Source organism: Carassius auratus, chromosome 5 (assembly GCF_003368295.1).
Source record: "Carassius auratus strain Wakin chromosome 5, ASM336829v1, whole genome shotgun sequence".
In the NCBI taxonomy this organism is placed as follows: Eukaryota; Metazoa; Chordata; class Actinopteri; order Cypriniformes; family Cyprinidae; genus Carassius; species Carassius auratus.
In genome coordinates this window covers 9,250,388-9,272,101 of record NC_039247.1, presented here as the reverse complement: position 1 = coordinate 9,272,101, position 21,714 = coordinate 9,250,388, and the positions used below count along the sequence as shown (strand labels likewise).

Genomic DNA, 21,714 nt, shown 5'->3' with positions numbered 1-21,714 from the left:
CCATGCACATTCATCTGGCATAGAATGAAGTGAACTGTTCAATATAAAGCAAATGTCCTATTCAGAGGTTCTTAACTAATATTAAGTCAATAATTTGACATTTCAAACCACAGTCTCCCCACCCAGAGACCTGACTGTGACTGAGGTCGATCCAGAAACAGTGGACCTTGCCTGGGTCAATGAGATGCTTGTGACGGAGTATCTTATCACCTATGTGCCTACGGCTCCTGGTGGCTTGGAGATGGAAATGAGAGTCTCTGGTGAAAAGAAGACAGCCACTATTAGGGAGCTTGAGCCTGGCATAGAGTACCTAATCAGTGTATTTGCTGTCCTGAACAGCAAGATGAGTGTCCCTGTCAGTGCCAGAATAGCCACACGTGAGTCACCCATCGTCATACTTTAGTTATTATTCTTGAAAATTACTTGTTATTCTGAACTGAGTATATTTTGCTAAACTGCTTTATATCCTACAATCAGATCTTCCTGAACCCGAGGGTCTGAAATTCAAATCAGTTAGAGAGACCTCAGTGGAGGTGGAGTGGGACCCCTTGAACATCCCGTTTGATGGCTGGAACCTCATCTTCAGAAACACAGTGAGTGTCCTGGCATCTTCCACAAGTCTCTAGGGTGGCTTTTTACCCTCATATTTTTTCCTAAAATATATAATATAAAAGGACCCCTCTGTTTGCAAGTAATAGTTTAAAATGAGAACTCAAAAGGCACCCAGTGGAAAATAGCTGAGTGGTGCCACTAAGCAAAAAGCTACTGTCGAGAAGTCAAGACAAAACCCTCTAAGAAGCTCCTGGCAACAGCATGCATGACCATGTGCCACAAAACTGTTATTGTCTCTGTAATGCTTGATTTTCTTTCTCAAGGGCTTATGCAAACTCCAAAAAAACAGCACCATTAGAACATGCAAGCCTCCCCTACATCCCTCTTTCAAAACACAGCTTGGCAGTCTCATTCACGCATTCACAGTTTAGAGATGTCGGTGCCAGAATAACTCTCACTGTGAATTAAAACACTCACCCAAGTAGAATCAGCTAATAGACCAAAGTGTTTACTCTCGGGACACCCTTTCATTACCCCGTAGTTCATGGGAGCTTGGTTTTGTTTTCCTGGAGTTGTTTCTTTGATGATTTGTGGTGCTCTTTTATTAACCAGCTGAACCTTTGACCAGCGATCTGTTATTAGATTTAATATATTCACCTATTCAAAAAAAAAAAATCTGTTTTTGTATGGCAGAAAGAAGAAGATGGAGAGATTTTGAACTCTCTTACCCCTCCTGAGACCACCTTTGAGCAGTCTGGTCTTGGACCTGGACAAGAGTATGAAGTCAAGCTTGAGGTCGTAAAGAACAACACCCGTGGACCCCCAGCCAGCAAGAACGTGGTCACAAGTAAGCAGTAAATTTACTGCTCAACAGTAATTAAGTAGCGGCCATGACCAGTCTGCTTTTTTTCTGGAATTTCTGGAATTATTATTATAATTTTCTTTAAAGAGACAGGATGTCTTACCTGAAATTAGAAAGAGCAGTCAGCGGTTTATGTTAATTGTCAGATATTTGCAGTGCAGTGAGCGGTTGAGCATTTCTAAAGACCTTATTTTGCACCACCACCACACCAGCTAAAATATATGCTTGGGAGCAGTAAGATGTTCATTTTTTTTGTTTTTGTTTTTTGAAAGAAATTAATACTATTATTCAGCAAGAATATGAAAGCAGTGGTGCAGACAGAACTCTGGAGGGGCAGGGGAGTAGTGGCATGGCAAGGGCACATTCTCGTTTGGGATTGGACCTAGATTGGACCAAAAGGGAACTAAAAAGGGCACGCCACTGATCCAAAGTGACAGTAAAAACTTCTACATTAAGTTTTATTTTTCAATAAAATACTTTTCTTCTGGAATTTCCCTTCATCCAATAATCCTAAAGTGCAAAATCAGCATAATTAGAATGATTTCTGAAATATCAAGTGATCAGATTAGAGAAATGAATGCTGAAAATTCAGCTTTTGACAACAGAGATAAATTACATTTTAAAATACATTAAAATAGAAAAAAGTTATAATAATAATAATATTTAACAATATTACTAAATATTTAAACACATCTAGTTATCATCTTAATTTAAGGTCTTAGTAATGATATGGAATAATATGTTTTTATTTGATAGTTTTTAGTATATTTTTTAGTATACAGTCTGTCACCTTCCTAAATCAGTATGAAACATAGTTCTAAATAATTCTAAATAATTCTAAACATTCTAAATAATATTAAAATTTTTGTATCACACCACATAATCTGCATAATACTGTAGCTACAGAAAAGAGCATTACAAGCTTTTTTATTCTCTTTAACCAAATTATATGATTGTCGGGTAGGCTTTCCCCTCAAAAGTTATACTTCAAAAATGGCTTATGGTTTGTTGAAAAACCTTTTACCATTCGTTCCCTTGGAATTATAAGGTTCTATCTGAATCTATTTTTGTCAAAATTGAGTTATTCACATATTCTTATTCTGTGACAATTTATTTACATTATGTGATTATTATTTATTTTATTATTTATTATTTATTTTAAGTTGTGTACATTTTGGGATTTTTTATTGAAAAAACAAAAAGGTTCTATCTACAGAAGTCTATGGAACACAAAAACTTTAAAGCTCAATAATTCAAAACTACTCAGAACGGGGACAAATTGTGATATTTCTTATGCTGTTACTGCAACTAACCAGTTTCCATTCATGACAGGCTGTTTTTGCTGTCTTACAAATGTTTAAAAAAATCTCCCAGCATGCCTCTAATGCTCCATCTACTCCATTTCTTCGACTTGTGCCACATAGGATTTGCATTAAAGGGGGACTAATTGCTCAAAGTGAGTTCTCTCCCTCACTCTGTGTGTGTGGGAAGCACCACTCAGCAACATGAGAAGCTGTCCTCCCGTGAGATAACTAGTCCATTGGAGCATCTCACATCCACAAATCTACTCTAAGCTGCATGCAGTTCCTCTATGTTATCTTACGTTCACATAAGTATGAGCTCTCAGCACATTTCCTAATCTAACAAACAGATTTCCCATGATAATAAGGACCTATGCAGCTAATTTACTTTTACTGTTTTTAGTTTTGGAGAAACAGGTGTGCAGATAAAATGTAGGGATATATATATATATATATATATATATATATATATATATATATATATATATATATATATATATATATATAGTTTAATAAATAAAAAATAATTTACCAAACTTATTTATTGATTGATTAAGAACTATTTTATTTGCATACGTTATATATTTTTTTTTATTCAGCACAATGACAATATGAAAAGCAATTCTTTAATTTAGGAAAATGAGATGAATAATATAATAATATATATTTTAGGTGAGTGATCATCATATTTAGAGGTTCTTAACATCAAAAACTGTATAGCAGCTGATTTCAGCTCATCTGCTTGTATAAATGTTCCCATTTTGTTGCTTTTTTCCCAGCTGTCACAAACCTCTCCTCTTATCCACAGTGATTGATGCTCCCAGCCAGGTGGATGTGCGTGATGTGACAGACACTACAGCCCTTATCACCTGGTTTCAGCCTGTCGCTCAGGTGGATGCCATCTCTGTGTCCTACGGCCCAAACACAGATTCCTCAGACAGGAAAACAATCAAGCTTTCCTCCATGGATACACAGTACCATCTTGCTGAGCTGTACCCTGACACAGAGTATGAGGTCTCTCTCATGGCCCGCAGGGGAGAGATGACCAGCTTTCCAATCTATGAGACCTTCACTACAGGTACAAACTCTTTTCAACAATTAGAAGTCATTTCAGAAGCTTAAAGTGAAAATTCTGTCTGCTTTAGCAAGTCTATTGATAATTGTGTGTTGTACTTTTACACACATTTTATTTGTCTTGTCCTGAAGGATAACTGTACGAATACAGAAAGTATTTTCTTTCATCCACATGTTGACATGTTTCAGACCTTGATGCCCCAAAGCACCTCAAGGCAGCTGAACAGACAGATGAGAGCATAACTCTGGAGTGGAAAAACAGCAGAGCCAATGTCCTCAATTACCGGGTCAAATATGGCCCACTTTCTGGAGGGGAGCATGGAGAACTGGTCTTCCCCAGCGGCCCGCAAGACACCACTCAGGCTAAAATCACTGGTGAGAGGCCAATTTGAATTACACAATAATTCCTTTCCAGAAATCACAAACCACATGAATTACAAACAGAAAACTATGATTGAAAAGTGGAATAAAATTAGGCTCAGGTGCAGTGTGCATTAAACACTGCAGTTTTCAGGTAATGCAGTTTATTTTTATTTTAATACTTGAAAAAGTCCCGTCTGCACTTTCAAGCCATTTGTATTCTCTTGAAATTAGAAATGTAGTTCTCAGGTGTTGAAGTGTGAAGTCATTTTCAAAAAGCATTTAAACAATTGGAATCCCACTGTAGGTCTGAACAGAACTAGACTAATTCAAAATTTTCCTAGATTTTGAACGTCAAAGCTACAAATGTTTTTTATTTATTGTACCTAGTAACACTTTATTTCTCAACGAGTGCATTTGTTTTAGTAATGTGTAACATTTACATGACTAAAAGGGAATAAAATGCTATCCTTTTTGTTTGTAATGCCTTATTCATGCCTTAAATGAAGTAACACTGGTGCTTCAATGTGAAAATCCCAGTCAAAATGGGAAAGCAGAGGCTTTCTTGGTCGCAGCAGCCCTTCTATTATACACTTGTGCTTTGAGGCAATCTCCTGTGCTAATTCTTATTCTCTACAACCATGTGTTACCACAAGCAGGGATTATCATGGCTGGGAGAAAAATATATTCAAAATGGAAAATAGATTCTTTGTCTGGTTTACTCCTTTGTCCTTGGGAGGCCTGTTCCCTGTAAATAAGGCGGACGATCTGTTCGGCTAAATAATGCAGTCTCTCTCTCTCTCTCTCACACACACACAGGCACACACACATATCACTAGTTGTCTCTTTCACACAGTTATTATCTGTAATTGCTGTCACGCCTGTGATTTTATTGATAATGAGCTTCCTCTGCATTAGGCGTAATTTCATTCTGGAGGACTCCTGCACAGTACCTCTGCAGGAGCCAGTACAGCCATTAAGAGGGGTAAAGTGTGGGATTTGGGCTAAGGGGATCTGAGAATCACTTGCGTGATGGTAAATATTGTTTCTGGCCTGTGGAGAAGCTCTTTGATGTGGCCAATGAAAGGCATCAGATTTATATGGCGTGCAGATGAAATTGAAACCATACAGTGGCAAGTATGAAAAACAATCGCCTACCACAGAGTTTCCAAAAGCAACTAAAGTGAGAGATTAATGGTTTCGTTTTGTCTAATGGTTTAACAGGATTGAATTTGTTGGGCTCTTTCTTAGGCCTTAGGCCCGGGACGGAGTATGGAATGGGAGTGACATCAATCAAGGAAGAGCGTGAGAGTTTGCCTGCGACGACCAATGCTGTGACTGGTAAGAAAATGGTCTCTAACTCACATGTGTTTTACTTCATTCAGTGTGCTCGTCTTCCCCCTTTTTTCCTCTTATAAAGGCCAATAAAGCCCAGTTGTAGGGTATGTAATGTTAAACGATTCTTATGGTGAAAGTGAATAAGAACTGGGGCTGTCAAGTACCAAAATGACAAAAGAGCACCTTGTCAAAGTGCTCATGGATCATAAAAAAATCCAAATCATCTAAAGACTTTGTGTGACCCCCAGACCCATAATGCAAATTTTGATTAATTGAAAATTGTGACTTTCACCATAGCTCTTTTTTGTTTATTCATGTTAGATTTGTAAATGATACATTCTTTGAATTCTTTCGAATTGGATAATTTTAATGAATCATTTTGATCCAGTTCACAAAACAGGTCTAAATGATTGGTTCAGGTCTTAAGTGCAGCTCAATGACTCAATCATGGTTACAACGGTTAACAGCCCCCTGGATTAAAAGTATCTTCAGAAGATTTTGAATATAACAAATAAGTGATTATTTTATTATTTTTTTAAAGTTCTTTTGCATTCCTCTTTAAGCTTAAAAGCTCCCATTCCAATTCATTGTAATTGCATGGGGAAATAAAACATCCAAGTTTCTCCTGTTGTATTCAACGGAAAAAATACAGGTTGGGATGACATGAGGATAAGTAAATGATGACAGAATTGTTCTTTTTTTATATAAATGAACTTGTCCTTTAATGTAATGTCCCTGTCCCCTTAGATCTTGATGCCCCCAAAGACCTTGAAGTAAGTGAGACCACAGAGACCACATTGACACTGGTTTGGAGGAGGCCGGTCGCCAAAATCGACACCTATGAGCTGGTGTTCACATCTGCGGATGGCACAGAAACTGAATTGGAGGTTCCTGGTGCTGACAATACATACATCCTGACTGACCTGAATCCCGGCATGCTGTACACCATTAGCCTTACTGCCAAGAGAGGAAGAAAGATGAGTGCGCCAGCCACACTGTCAGCATCCACAGGTTAGCACGCATCATTACATTTTCATTTATATATTAAGAATGAATCTTCACATCACCTTTACTTTTGCCTCTAGACTGACAAATGCAATATTGGTTTGAATCATAAAATAAGCTTTCAAAAAATGATTTGAATCTATTTGTTTTTCCGCCCATAAACATTTATTCAGCAGGCCACTGAGGATCTGAATGGAACTCTGGAATTTATTATATTTGCTATTTTTCCCCCTTAAGTGTCAATATTTCTTTTGGAATTTGAAGATACTGCAGTCCTTGTTCTATGAATTTGAATTGAACATTTTGTAGCTTGTATCATGAGAAAACTTCCATAAAAATCTCAAAACCTTCATATTGTCAGTATGCCACCATGTACTGGAAACTGAAGCCTACAGTATATCTCTCTTTTCTGCTCTCATTTATAGCATGTGGGTTTATTTTTTCTTTTTAGAGAAAAACCAATGAAAGCCAAAATCTCTGTGGACAGGATGTTACTTATTTAAATTCCAATATTGTGTTACCAAAATGTTCTTGCAGGATAACCATTAACTAACACCAAGGAGCTACAAAATATAACATCAGTTGTTTGCTTTGGTCGCCAAGACAAGACAACAGATATAGGGTTTCTCAAGATCCCAAACACACACAGTCACACACGCACAGAAAGCTCATTCATGTGATAATCGTCAGAGTGAGCCCACTCCCCTTTTGGATTTGTGTGATTTGACCACAATGAACTGTGGGGTGGACTGATAAATAGGACACATGCTGAGCCGCCTGTTAAAATGTTGTCTCTGAACTCACCAGTACTATAATCCCAATGCATTTATTTCAGCAGCCATTATCGGCCTTAGATACAGCGCACAAACATGGGCATACACTTCCCTCAGACCCGATGGAAATGGGAAGGTGGGGGGCAGGGAGACCTTAAGATCTGGGCTTTCTTCTGTTCACTGAATGCTGCTTTGGCATGATTAGAAGAGTTTCAGCTTGTAACATGGAGATCTGATGACAGAGACCATTTCAAATGAAACATATGGGGACAAAACCAGGCCAAAAAGGAGAGAGCAAACAGTCACATACAGAATGCATGCACAAAGTTATATTATGTTATGTTGTGTTTAGGTATGGTCAAGTGAAATTTCAGCAAAATTTTGTGGGCAAAAAAGTCTATTGTCAATAGTGTAGCTATTTAAATTAAGGAAAAACTTACACAGAAGTCACTTTCAAACCAAGAGGCTTTCTGTTGGTCAACACAGCAAATCCTTGAGACCAGTTTGAACCTGTTGCAAAATCTCTGTAGGGAAATCTTTCACCCTTACAAATAAAAATTTCCCACATTGATACCCATTAAAATGACTAAAATTTGTTTGCAAAAATTTGCCTGTGAAAATTCACCAAATAACTGTAAATGTGAAGTGTGCATGTTTACAAAAAAGGCTTTATCCAAACACCCTTGAGGATCTCACAGTGATAAAGCCATTCTTTTATTCTATCTCCTCCCATTAATGCATGTGTGCAGTGAAGGCCATTCCTCAGGCATCCATGGGCCGCTTTCATTGGAGGGAACTCAATTGGATAATTGTGCAAAATGAATCAATTTCACCAAATTTCACCGAGATGATCAATGAGTTGTTTTGCTGTTTGACAGCTTCATATTGTTTCATCTCTAGGTTTCTAAAGCGACAACGGGCCCTTAAGCATGGGAAGGTCATTCAATTCATCCACATTGTCTCGCTTCCTATTTGCATGCCACATTTCTGCCTTTTTGAATGTGCATAGACAGGATAATGGTTAGCCCACCGTGCAATTCTTAGCTATCTGCCCCCTCTTTGCCTGTCAATGCTGACAATGCACAGTGATGTTCAATTAAAGGTTGCAATGCACCACACTGCATGGCTGTCTCCCATATTTGAAGTGTTCAGCGTACTTCTGCTTAGGCAGGCTAGGCAGTACCTTCAAAAGTTAATGGCTTTTCTCAGGGCCATTAATACCAAAGCTTTTTCAGCAAGCTGGTGCATGGATGTTAATAGGTTGCAAGAGAAAAGACCGCAAATTAGTTTGTCACTACAATTTTCTGACAGTTATTCTTCCACTAGTAATGCTTGCATTGTTTTGAATAGTGTGAAACTTGGATGTGGATTCTTAAATGTCTTTTGTTTGTTTTCTGATCTTTTTGTTTTTACTTCAATTAATTTGGATCCAAGAAATAAAAATGACCATCAAAGAGAGAATGCCTTAAGAAATCAGCTAAACCTGTTCAGTCACCGTTACCTATGATGTTCTCCTTCTATATGTACCTTTTCTTGCCAAATTAATTATCTTCTGATTTATTTGTCATCCAGATGAAGAGAAGCCTCAGGTGGGCAACATCACCATCTCTGATGTGTCCTGGGACAGCTTCAGTGTGTCCTGGGAGCTGGACAGAGGAGAGGTTGAGGGCTTTTTGGTTGAAGTATCTGGCCCAGATGACTTATCTAATGGCCAGAACCATACACTATCCAGCCAGGAGTTCAGCCTGGCTGTCACTGACCTCTCCCCAAGTACTTTCTACAGAGTCGTTCTGTATGGGCTGTACAAGGGAGAGCTCTTAGATCCTGTCTTTGCTGAAGCCATCACAGGTATCAATTCTTGCCCAATCTTGGACCAGCTTGGTCATCTTTTGCCATCTTTTCCAGTTTTCTTTGGATCAAATGCTGAGTCTCAAGCAGCAAAACCGACTAACATCTCTTCTCTTTTAATGTGCATTTAATCACATCCCATGGTGAATTAAAACACTTTTTTATTTTATTTATTATTTCAACCAGTTTTAGCAGTCTTAGTAGTGAATTCATCTCTTCATCGACTATCATCTGGTACTGAAACTCATTTCCAACTAGTATTTCTTGTGTTTTCCACTATTAATATAGAAGGTAAAGTAAGTACTTGGGCATTTTCAAGATATTCAGCGACATCCAGTATAACTGATTTCAAAATCTTACTGACCCCAAACTTCTAAATATTGTAATACAGCGTCATCCAACATGACTAAATCCAGAAAAAATCCCAGTGTCTGAATAAGACTATTTCTTTAAATAGTATATGCCAACTGATACATCAAATGTAATATGTCAGAATAAACAGTTTCATAAAACATATGGTCCGCTGGACATTATACAGTATTTGTAAAAAAGCAAGAAGCAGCAATGTGGCTGATGTCGTATGTGACGTGACAATATCAACATGGTTGAATAATATTTTCCGAATTGTATTTATACTACAGCACATGCATACTCTGTCAGTGCATGATTTCAGATGCAGATAATGTCTCACATGTGCAAAGCACTAACAAACCAAGCCTCTTTTGAGTCAGCAATAGGTTCTGTGAAATGTCAACACTCTTCCCATCTGCTGAATTATATGTTGAAGTATACTGACATTCAGAGCACACCTGCACAGCATCATAATGCCTCCCCACACATTCACGTCTGCATAATCACCAGCACAGCCTGCAGGTGCAGTAAATGACCTCTGCCTGTCATCGCTGGTACATTTGTGTTTAACGGGCAAAATAAAGTTAGACTAATGATGGCTTTTTCATTGTAATTGACTGCGCCATTCAACTCACATTGTTGGTGAGTCCATTTAAATCATTTAGTTTGTGGCATTTATAGTCTACCAGCATACCAGACAAGTCTTATTGTAGCAAACATACATTTATTAGGTGCATACCAAAGTTTTGCCCCTCCTCAGAGAGTCAGCCAATAGAATGGTGACTGGGCTGGGGTGTACTGCCATGGAAGTGATCCTGAGGAGTTTTTGTCGCTTCTTGTGAAGGATCTTTTCAGTATGCACGCCCAGTTCTCTGACCCTGCACTACTTCTCATTCTTATGCCTCACTTTCACACATTTTCTTGGCGTTTATCAGCCAGTGGCTGCAGGGGCCACAGTTGTAGCGGTCTCTCAAGTCTGCATGCAAATAGGCAGAGGAGAAGGGGAACTGATTGGATTTCTGTTAACCTCCTCTCTATTCGTGTCACATGACACACAAGCTCTTGCCTCACTCTGGCTTGAGTTATACAAGCTTTTAAAATCAGAAAAGTGTACAATATTTACAGAAACTTTAGTAGTTTTCTCGCTCTAGTTGGTTTGCATGTCCCTACTGTAATATTTAGCCGTGTCAACACAGATATCCCCCTCCGAGGTTTTAACTGCCTGCAGCTTCCAGACCTTGTTTCTGTAGGTTAGCTGGCACCTTTTCCGCCTCCACAAACAGATGCCTCTTTGTCAAACCGGAGCGACTTAGAAGCCAATCAGATGAAAGTGATCCTTGGAGAGCACATGTTAGTAATCTTGAAATGCCTCAAACACTGCTGACACTCTTAAACAAGTGAACAGTGCTAATGAAGAAGGACAGCTCCACAGGATTTGTCCTCGCCGGTTTTCATTTCCAACACTTTTCCATATTCAACACATGTCTTTTCTGTTTCACATCATCCACTTAGAGGAAGAAGAGGTTCAGTCTGGTCAAGGATCTTTTTTTCTTTTCTTTTAAAAGTTTAGTTTTAGGACAACAAGGCTCTGCTGGTTTGGAACAATAATACATTGCTTTTTGAACATTTCTGATCTCAGTATTGAGTATAACTACTGAATTTCCATTCCATTTCCATAATTTGTTAATAGCCCTCTATATCCAGTGAACAGATTAATATAATAAATCATAAGTACTCTCTCGTACTCTCTCTCTCTCTTTCTTTCTGTAGTATTAAACAAGATAATACCCAAATTCTAAACTTTTCTTTTATTGCATTTATAAATAAACTATAAACTTAGAGTTTGGCTGTTGGATTGTTAAGTGTCTCTGCTTTTGACTTTTCTGACCAACCTTTAGAAATTAGAATAAAATATAAATTTGCGATGTCAAATTAAGTACAGCCTTAACTGTATTAGCATATTTAATTAGGTTAAGTTATTATAATAAGTCAGTATGCTCCACCTTCTCCTTAATACTTAATATAAAACCCTTATAGCACCATACACTCAACTGAATGTATGGTGCTATCGTCGACTTCTAAAGTAAAGACAAGTAAAACTAATATGTAAAATGTGTGTGAGGCAGTAACTGGTTCTTGGTACATGAAGAGTAAACCACAGCATATTAAAACTGGACCACGCTCTGGAACATACATGGCTATTGTTGAAAACACAATGTATTTCTCATGTGGTCAAAGACATCCCCGAAGCTTTAGGTTTTCAGTTTTACATATCCTTCCCACAACAATTGCTTCTCGAGAGACGTGCCTCTCAAAATGCACATCTTTCATTGTCATTGGCATTCTTACAAGACAAAAATGCTTTTCCAGGATGAGCCCATCTGTCAGTATGATTATTATGGATATGTGATTGTCCAAGAACAGCTCTGTCTTGAACCCTGCACGACTGCTATTATATGATATGAACCTAATATAATGGTGGAAAATACATCAATGTCATTTTTTTTTTTTTTTTTTTTTTTTTTTTACTAACCAACATTTTTCATTCCATATTCTAGTCCAAATATCAAAATTAAATTTACTGGCTCACTGATGTCAACTGATAGATGACTGAAAATAGCCTATTTTCATGCATGAGTAACAATCACTGAATTGTCTCTTATATGTTTTCCCCTTCTGTATATGACTTTTTTAACACCACAAAAAGGGGTAAATTGGTTCAATGAACCACATTTGCAGTTCTTGGCCATTTAACCTCTTCTAAGTACATTCCACAGAATTTACAGTGACAGAGCAACTTTATTATTTTGTCAACCAGAAGACGAACCTGAAGTGGAGCATCTTTCGGTCTCGGACATCACCCCGCACAGCTTTAAACTGACATGGACAGCACCAGAAGACATCTTCGATACATTCACTCTCAAAGTCGTCGATTCGAACAGACTGGGAAAACCTCTCCAGATCAGTGTATCTGGAGACAAGCGAACAGAAGCGGTGACAGGTCTCACCGAAGATACAAAGTATGAAATCCAGCTCTTTGGGATCATTTTGGGACAGAAATTCCGGCCCATTTTGACCGTAGCTCGAACAGGTATTTGGATTTTTAAGAGAACCTGGTGGAAGAACCACTAGCTCTTTTTTTCTCAATGCATTACTGTTTCTGTTAGTTCCTATAGTTTTGTCAAAACTCACATCACAACACAGCAAACCTTTTTTTGGAGACTTTTTCGTTGATGCATTACCTACTTTCTCATTTTTTACAAATTTACAACACCACTCATATTCTTTTTCCTCACTGAGTAGCTCAAAAGTCTCTAATGAACAACATCGAGTTTCATCCAAGACTTCTCTGTTTTATTTTGTCTGTCTGTATGTGCTGTGTGATCGAAGGTTTTATTTACAAAGCAGGACCAACTATTTTGTGTATTTTTCCTGATTGCGTGCTTGTCTCTGGTAATCTTCCTTTATATCATTGAGCTTCATTTTCCACTTGTGTCTGATGTTGGCATGTCACACTATTGTGTCTCTGTACTGGGGGGCAAGTTAATCTGCTTGCATCTGTCACGCAAGACTCTGAGGACCAGTGTTGAGACATAGCTTTAAGGCCAGGGCTTTTGTATGCGCGTCCTTTCTCTGTGGTCACACAGTTGGTCATCCTCATGTTCTTAATCTTTACTTTGATGCATCTGTTTGTTGCCACAAGATAAATGGGGTAGTTCAAGGAGTTTCTTTACACCAGCTGTATTTTGGTTTCTCTTACAGACTGTAATTCCTTTTTTTCTGGGAAAGGTTTTGTGTTAAACTCCTATTTGTCAAATGCTTGAACACACATTATATTTTAACAGTATATTTTTGTTTGTTTCTTCTGTGTGTGTCATTCCCACCAAGGTCTGGGAACACCCAAGGGGATACGCTTTTCTGATGTGACAGACACATCGGCTGCTGTTCACTGGATTTTGCCCCGTAACCGTGTAGACAGCTACCGGGTCACCTACGTGCCCATTCAGGGGGGTAAGTGACATGGTTATGCTTTCAGTAGTTACTTTTTATGTACATTACAATTCAGTTGAAAAGTTTGTATATTACTATATTAGTACAAATGAAAATGACTGTTTTCAGTTTTGATATATTTTAAAGTGTACTTTATTTCTGTGCAAAGCTGAGTTTTCAGCATCCCTTACTCTTCAGTGACGCCTTCAGTGTCACATGATTCTTCAGAAATTAGTCTAATATTTTGTATTTTATATTATTATGATCAACATTATTATTATTATTATTATATTTTTTTTATGAATAGAAAGTTCAAACAACAGCATTATGTGAAATAGAAATATTATAGATGTCTTTACTATTTGATCAATTTAATGTGTTCTTTCTGAACCAAAGTATTCATTTATTTAAAAAATAAATAAATAAATAAATAAGCACACACACACATTTGAAATGAAGTGTTCTATTTATAGCTCATTTGGATCTTTTCTTCTGGAAATGAAAGCAAAGTCTTATTTCCAACAGTCCATCTTAAGAAAGTGAGACTTATCCGTATGATTTTCTGTGCATTTGGATGGTTGCCTGCTGGAAAATCATAATATTATTTGTACTTCCTCAGTTTACGATTTATATCATAAATTACATCTTGTGTAAAATATTGCATAAGTTATCTTAGACTGCCGTCTTGGCAAAATAAATTGATTGAATTCAAGAGATGTCCCTCTAAAGTCTCATAGTGTCCTTTTGGCCTCTGTGATCAGTGCAGGTTTTTAGATCAGGCCCATCTTCAGTTACATGAATCTATCAGTGCATATCATAAATCAAACCAAACTGTTTTATCCATCAGCACAGCATTCTTGCCTATCAGCATTACAAGTAAACACAGACAATGCTGCCCTCTAGTGACAAAAGCTAGTTGTAGTTTACTGCAGTGTTCTGTCTCCCCCTGCAGGAAGCCCTATGACACTGAGAGTAGATGGAGGGGAGTCCCAAGCCATGCTGCCCAGTCTGACCCCTGGAGTAACCTACCAGGTCACTGTCATCGCTGTGAAGGGCTTGGAGGAGAGTGAACCAGGATCTGATAGAGTCACCACAGGTACGACTAGAATATTATCATAATCAGTGTTGGGTGTAATGCAAATACAAAGTAATTAGTCACTGTAATTACTTTTAAGTCAAAATGTAGTGTAACTTGATTAGATTTTAGATTCTGTAATCTCATTACTATTTAATGTTTAATATTTACTTTAGTTAAATTTGAGTTACATTTTAGCATTTTAAATAAAAAATTTAAAAAATAAGGTGCTTTTATAGAATGAATTATATCTGTCATATCTGAGAGCTTTTTTTATTTTATTTTAGCGCCTCATATTCATAACTAGATTCTGTATTATTCAGTACAACAAGTATGAGTTTTTTGCTTTCGTCTAGGAGAAGCCTAGTTATCGTCTCAGTGATTTTGCTTCTCTCTTGTCTCTCTGTTTGTATCTGTTGGCCTTCAGCCCTGGATAAGCCACGAGGTCTGACAGCAGTCAACATCACCGACACTGAAGCTCTGCTGCTGTGGCAGCCGTCCATCGCTACTGTGGATGGATATGTCATCACTTACAGCGCAGACAGTGGTAACAGCTCAGACCATCATTCATTATTCTTGAGGGAAGGCTGTTTCTGTAGACTAGAACAATGAAGCAGTGAGTCTCAGCTGTGTGTTCTGTTCTTTGTCAGTGGCTCCAGTGATGGAACGGGTGTCTGGGAACACTGTGGAGTTTGGGATGAGCTCACTCACACCTGCCACTTTATACACCGTTAAAGTCTATGCTGTCAGAGAAGCAGCCAAGAGTGCTGCAACCACCACAGAGTTCACCACGGGTAAGGGGAACACTCACTCAACCTTACACACAAACGCCACAAGACATCTGAACAGTCATACAAAAGAAATATTTCATTGATGTAGAGAAAAACAGCACACCTCCTGACATCTGATCCCACTGGGGAAAAATAAATAAGCACCTTTGACCTGGTGAAAATCATAAAATCATTTATGATTTGTACAGTGCCAATTATAAATTCATGCTTATACCATTTGTACTTCATTACGAATTCTTAAGAATGCCAGGTTAATAACCAGACCCCCTCTGCTGCAGATGTTGATGCCCCTCAGAATCTGGCTGTCAGTAATATTCAAACAGAGAGCGCCATGTTGACATGGAAGCCACCAAGAGCAGACATCAGCGGGTATATCCTCAGCTATGAGTCCACTGATGGCATTGTCAAGGTGAGTGGACCGTTTGAACATGCAACCAAACTTTAAACATGATTTACACCCTTGAAACTGAAGCTTGGTCATTTTTTCTGGTCTACAGTGATTATTAATGCATGGTCGAATGCCGACCGTGTGCTTAAATGTTCCTCGTTTTCTTCTCTTTGCTCAGGAGGTCGTCCTCAGCCCCACAGCAACATTTTACAGCATGTCTCCGCTGACTTCCTCCACAGAGTACACAGTCAAACTGCAGGCCATCGCTGGGCCGAAGAGAAGCAGAATCATCTCTACAGTCTTCACCACCAGTGAGCCAAAGCACAGCGTCATTACATGATCTCTAACTTTTTTAGCTGTGAAGACTGAACAAAATAAACTAGCCTCTGGTCAAACACTTTTTTCTTAATCACAGTCGGAGTGCTGTACAAGCTTCCTAAAGACTGCTCGCAGACTCTGTTAAATGGAGAAACAACCTCAGGCCTGTACACGATTTACCTGCGTGGAGATGAGTCTCAGCCTCTGCAGGTCTACTGTGATATGACCACAGATGGAGGGGGCTGGATTGTGAGTAATTCCTTTTCAAAGACATGCAGGATAGAAAGATTCACTGTTCTGATCCTAGAGAAAAACAACAAAAACACACATATGACAACAACAACAACAACAATATATGTGTGTGTGTGTGTGTGTGTGTGTATGTGTGTAATATATATATATATATATATATATATTCATACGGTTCAATAAAAAGGATCAGTTCAATATCACATTTGTCTGATTAATATTTAGTATGTCAGGCTTTACAGGGTTAAATTAAAGTCTCATTATACAGATAGAGCAAAAACACTATCATTTTAATATTGTGGTACCTCCATTCAGGTTTTTGTGAGACGGCAGAGCGGTAAAGTGGAGTTTTTCAGAAACTGGAAGAACTACACTGCAGGCTTTGGCGACCTGAATGATGAATTCTGGTTGGGTATGTTTACATCTGTGCACACATATCAGATTGCTAATATTGCAATAGGAAGTATAGAGGCCCTAAGGTATTATGATATGGTGTAATTTTGAGCATGTTGGTCTACAAATCTCATTCCGTGTGTCTGCAGGACTCTCTAACCTGCATAAGATCACCTCCTCTGGGCAGTATGAGCTGCGTGTGGACCTCAGAGATAAGGGCGAGTCTGCGTATGCGCAGTATGACAAGTTTTCAGTCTCTGAACCACGCAGTCGCTACAAAGTGCATGTTGGAGGATACAGCGGCACTGCAGGTGAAGTCTTAGATCTTTCTCTGCTTTAACATATAGTGTTATAGTGTTCATATTGTTTTCTAATTAATTCCTAATAGTTTTGTGTTATATATTTCCCTATATATATATATATATATATATATATATATATATATATTGTCACGGGAGGAGCACAAGACAGACACAGTGGGCGTGGCGTCAGGCCTCGGAGAGGCTTTTATTAACAGAAATCATAAAACAAAGGGAATAAAAGTGGCCAAAGGGGGAAAGTGTCCAAAATAACAGGGAATCTGGTGTCCTCGTCGTGCTGCGGGATTTGTGTAGGTCGGGCAGTGTTCATCAAGGAAGGGTCCAGGCAAGGGGCGGAGTCCGGCGGCCGCACGCGCTCCCCCTCCTAGGTCCGGGGCGCGAGGGGCGGCGGCTTCTCCTAGCGGCCGCGTCTCTCTCGTTGGCCGCGGCGCTGGTAGGGGATGGACGGCCCGGCATCCTGGCCCGTCGGCCGTGTATACGGGTGCGGTTCCCATCCGGATCGCGGGTCCGGCAGCTCACGTCTTGGTGGCGCGGGAGTCCCTCAACGCACCCTTCCTGGACCCACGAGGACACCAGTGTGCATGCACGGGGAAGAGACCGGTCTCCTGAGGAGAGGCGCGTTGGGCTTTTAAACAGCGGCGGTGATGAGGCTCCACTTCCTTCAGGTGTGCCCCATCACACGCCGCCAGCCCTGACTCGTCCAGCGCCCCTCCTCTCACACACCCACTCCAGTCGGGAGCCTGGTGAAGGGCGGCGATTTAGGACGGGGTGCCGGTGATAATCAGGGAGGAGGCAGCTGACTCGTCACATTCCCCCTCCCAAGCGACATCCCCGTCATCAGGGCGCCGCCCACACGGGAGTGCTACCATCCTCAACCAGGCTCCAAACGGTCGGAGTGGGCGGGGTTTCCTCTCCGGGCGGTCCTCCCTCTCGCAGCGCACCAGAACAGGGACAGAGAAACCGGGTTTTAGTGACAGCCTCAACCAACCACAGGGTAAAATGACAATGGAAAAGTCACTTACCCCTTGTGTGGCTGGGAGGCTGTCCCCAGTTTTCCTCCGTCCCAGTCTGGGTTCTCACGAACGTTTGCAAGCGAGAGGGGGTGACGTCACCAGACGTTTCCCAACTGCGCTGTCTAGGCTCCGCCTGCCCGCATTCTCCACCAGTGTCACGGGAGGAGCACAAGACAGACACAGTGGGCGTGGCGTCAGGCCTCGGAGAGGCTTTTATTAACAGAAATCATAAAACAAAGGGAATAAAAGTGGCCAAAGGGGGAAAGTGTCCAAAATAACAGGGAATCTGGTGTCCTCGTCGTGCTGCGGGATTTGTGTAGGTCGGGCAGTGTTCATCAAGGAAGGGTCCAGGCAAGGGGCGGAGTCCGGCGGCCGCACGCGCTCCCCCTCCTAGGTCCGGGGCGCGAGGGGCGGCGGCTTCTCCTAGCGGCCGCGTCTCTCTCGTTGGCCGCGGCGCTGGTAGGGGATGGACGGCCCGGCATCCTGGCCCGTCGGCCGTGTATACGGGTGCGGTTCCCATCCGGATCGCGGGTCCGGCAGCTCACGTCTTGGTGGCGCGGGAGTCCCTCAACGCACCCTTCCTGGACCCACGAGGACACCAGTGTGCATGCACGGGGAAGAGACCGGTCTCCTGAGGAGAGGCGCGTTGGGCTTTTAAACAGCGGCGGTGATGAGGCTCCACTTCCTTCAGGTGTGCCCCATCACACGCCGCCAGCCCTGACTCGTCCAGCGCCCCTCCTCTCACACACCCACTCCAGTCGGGAGCCTGGTGAAGGGCGGCGATTTAGGACGGGGTGCCGGTGATAATCAGGGAGGAGGCAGCTGACTCGTCACAATATATATATATATATATATATAGACAGGGATAGTCAGTATTTCAGATATTTGTTTTTAAATACATATTAAAAAAAATAAATTCTGATGTCATGGTCAGTTGTATTTGTTGAATAAAGTTAAAATAGTGCATCATTCAGAGTTGCCTTTAGTTAACATGAAAGAATAAATGAATGAATAGATATAAAAAAGAATAAAAGATAAGGGGAAAAATAGCCTAAGCCAATCAGTTTTGATAGTTAATCTGTTGTTCTTTTTTTATCAACTAGCTTGTCAAATGTTTAAAGCATTACTGCATGTTAGGGCTGGGTGATATGACAATTCACACTGAGGCGATGGTATAAAGTGTTAATAGTTCAATCAAGTGTGAAACTTTCTCTAAATCGTTTACATAGAAAAAGGGCCTGTTGATGTAAGCAAATGTATACAGTATGTGCAGCTTTTAGTGTGAAAATCTTCGAGTGGAAAAAGAAGAATGAACGAATGGTTAAGTAATAGAGTGTGATGTGCTTGGTGCAATAGCACTTATTATAAGTGCAGTATGCAGCGAAAGGAAATTCAAGTGCACACTTGCACGTCAAGCAGTTTTCGGTGCATGTAGTACTGTAGGCCTACACTTTTGGCTTAACTGCCCTTTCAAACAGGATGCAGCAAGCGGTGGAATCCCCACACACCTGCCACTTTCTCTCGAAGTGGAAGCAGTTTGTGCAGTTGAAGCCTTGTTTATACTTTCACCAGCCTCTACTTTTTTGTGAAATATTATTAAAATTTAGAATAACTGTATTCTATGTGAATATATTTCAAAATGTAATTTATTTCTGTGGAGTCAAAGTGTGTTTTTAATAGCCATTCCTCCAGTCTTCATTATAATGAAACCATTATAATATAACAGGTGTGCTGCTTAATATTTTTGTAAAAAAAAAAAAAAAAAAAAAAAAAATTCAGGATCCCTTGATAAATAGGAGTTTCAAATGAACAGTTTTTGTGTGAAATAGATTTTATTTTATATTATCAATATACAATATAATGTGGCCTTGCTGAATATAAGAATTAGTTTCTTTAAACAATACAGCTTAACTTTTGAACAGCAGTGTATAATACGTGTATGTAGTATACGTATATTATATTATGCTCAAAAGTAAATTGTTCATTGCTAGGTTTAAAATCTGACTGATTTTGTAATAATTTTGTAATTCTCTTTTAAAGGTGACTCAATGACGTATCACCATGGCCGTCCATTCTCAACCTATGATAATGACCACGATATAGCGGTCACAAACTGCGCTCTGTCTTATAAGGGGGCTTTCTGGTACAAGAACTGTCATCGAGTGAATATAATGGGCCGATATGGAGACAACAGTCATAGCAAGGTACAAATTTAATATGTTTATGTTTATTAGCCCAGTAATAATACACATTAGTCACAGATTTATATTTCAAATTGTTTTAGGGTGTGAACTGGTTCCACTGGAAGGGTCATGAGCATTCCATCGAGTTTGCAGAAATGAAGATCAGGCCCGCCAACTTCAGGAATTTTGAGGGAAGGAGAAAGCGATCGTAAACCAGTGCACTCTGGCTTGAACCAACCAACCCTCATCTGCTGACCATTCGCCCCTTGTTTCTCCTGCATCATCTCATCCCCTTCATCTACCAAAGCCACTGCCAGGAGCCCAGCCTGCTCTTTACACTCTCCTTTTCAAGTACAAAAAATGTCCCCCCATCCCCCCTGCCCCATTTCAAAGCTACAGCCCATACACAGTTGTGTGTGTACCACTTCTGTGCACCTCAATCTGACAGTAAACCAACAGACTTATAGTGAAGTGTTTAACATTACACACTGTGCCTGTACATCATAAGCACACCAAAGACAGTCACTCCAGTAACATATATATATAACAATGCCGATGGAGGGCAGATATTGAGTTTGGCTTGGTGCTTTCAAGTTTAAAAAATAACAATACTATTCTTTCTGTATATCACATAAAATACAGTGGAGAGAGTTGGATATTTGTGTGTGGTAGTTTTCCATTAGAGCCTCTTCCCTGGCTGTGAATTAGCCTCTATAATTATTGTCTTTTTAACTTTTCAATTAGGGTGAGAGGTTTAATGGTATATGATAAAAACTCACCATTTAAAATGCAGGACTGCATAAAAATATCTAGTGGGGAGGCTCAGAGATTTTTTCATCTCTTTCTAGTCTGTCTGTGACAAATCTAAGTAGGCCTACCCATGCGCTCTGTTTTCTCTCTCCCTCAACTCATGCATTTATCAGATCTGATGTCCAGTGGCACGTTTCTGGAACCGTTTCTGGTACATTTACAGTAGGCTACTGCTAAGTGTTCATTTACATGCACCTTTCGTTGTGTTTCCTGTACCCTTTAACTATACTGGCATTCAGTCACAGAGCATAGGTATCTTAAATTGTTGATTGTTATCCTCTAAAAGATTTAAATTAAACAAAAGTCAAGGCAGGATCTATGTTCAATCTTTGGTTTAATTGATGCTGTGTACACCAGTTATGAGCATTATGAATAATGTTCAAGATTCATGAAGGAAATGTAATGGCGAGGTTATAGGAATTATTGTACACATAGCCTCATATGAAATGTCTGTTTAAAAAAAAAAAAAAAAAAAAAGATTTCATTAATATACAGAATAAGTCTTCGTGTTCGCCCCTATATCGACTAAACCACTGATCCCATGCTGTGTAAATTATGTCTCGTTTTGGTATTTGAATATTTTTGTTTGTTTGTTTGTTTGTATATTAAATGGGTGTACAACAGGTGTTTCTTTGTAACCCCTTACAATAAAACAGATTTTGTTTTGTTTTGTTTAATAAATCACGTGTAGTGTGCTTTTTTGGACACTCAAAACGAGCC

General features: G+C 39.7%; 1 protein-coding gene across 5 annotated transcripts in view; it reads left to right on the top strand.

Annotated features, from left to right (window-relative positions):
- The window catches only part of LOC113073942 (tenascin-like), a 57,397-nt gene extending 35,722 nt beyond the window's left edge, over window positions 1–21,675 (top strand). For 4 of the 5 annotated variants that reach the window (XM_026246652.1, XM_026246655.1, XM_026246663.1 and 1 more), the window contains exons 4-23: window positions 114–377; window positions 478–593; window positions 1,246–1,399; window positions 3,524–3,793; window positions 3,979–4,164; window positions 5,401–5,490; window positions 6,235–6,498; window positions 8,838–9,113; window positions 12,283–12,555; window positions 13,353–13,475; window positions 14,407–14,550; window positions 14,957–15,076; window positions 15,180–15,323; window positions 15,599–15,729; window positions 15,887–16,019; window positions 16,124–16,275; window positions 16,591–16,687; window positions 16,818–16,979; window positions 20,042–20,205; window positions 20,286–21,675. In XM_026246652.1, coding sequence (XP_026102437.1) covers window positions 114–377; window positions 478–593; window positions 1,246–1,399; window positions 3,524–3,793; window positions 3,979–4,164; window positions 5,401–5,490; window positions 6,235–6,498; window positions 8,838–9,113; window positions 12,283–12,555; window positions 13,353–13,475; window positions 14,407–14,550; window positions 14,957–15,076; window positions 15,180–15,323; window positions 15,599–15,729; window positions 15,887–16,019; window positions 16,124–16,275; window positions 16,591–16,687; window positions 16,818–16,979; window positions 20,042–20,205; window positions 20,286–20,396 — 3,374 coding nt within the window. In that variant the 3' untranslated portion in view covers window positions 20,397–21,675. The remainder of the gene's footprint in view (window positions 1–113; window positions 378–477; window positions 594–1,245; window positions 1,400–3,523; window positions 3,794–3,978; window positions 4,165–5,400; window positions 5,491–6,234; window positions 6,499–8,837; window positions 9,114–12,282; window positions 12,556–13,352; window positions 13,476–14,406; window positions 14,551–14,956; window positions 15,077–15,179; window positions 15,324–15,598; window positions 15,730–15,886; window positions 16,020–16,123; window positions 16,276–16,590; window positions 16,688–16,817; window positions 16,980–20,041; window positions 20,206–20,285) is intronic. The other variant, XM_026246669.1, reaches the window with a different exon arrangement.
- The last annotated feature ends 39 nt before the right edge of the window (window positions 21,676–21,714 follow it).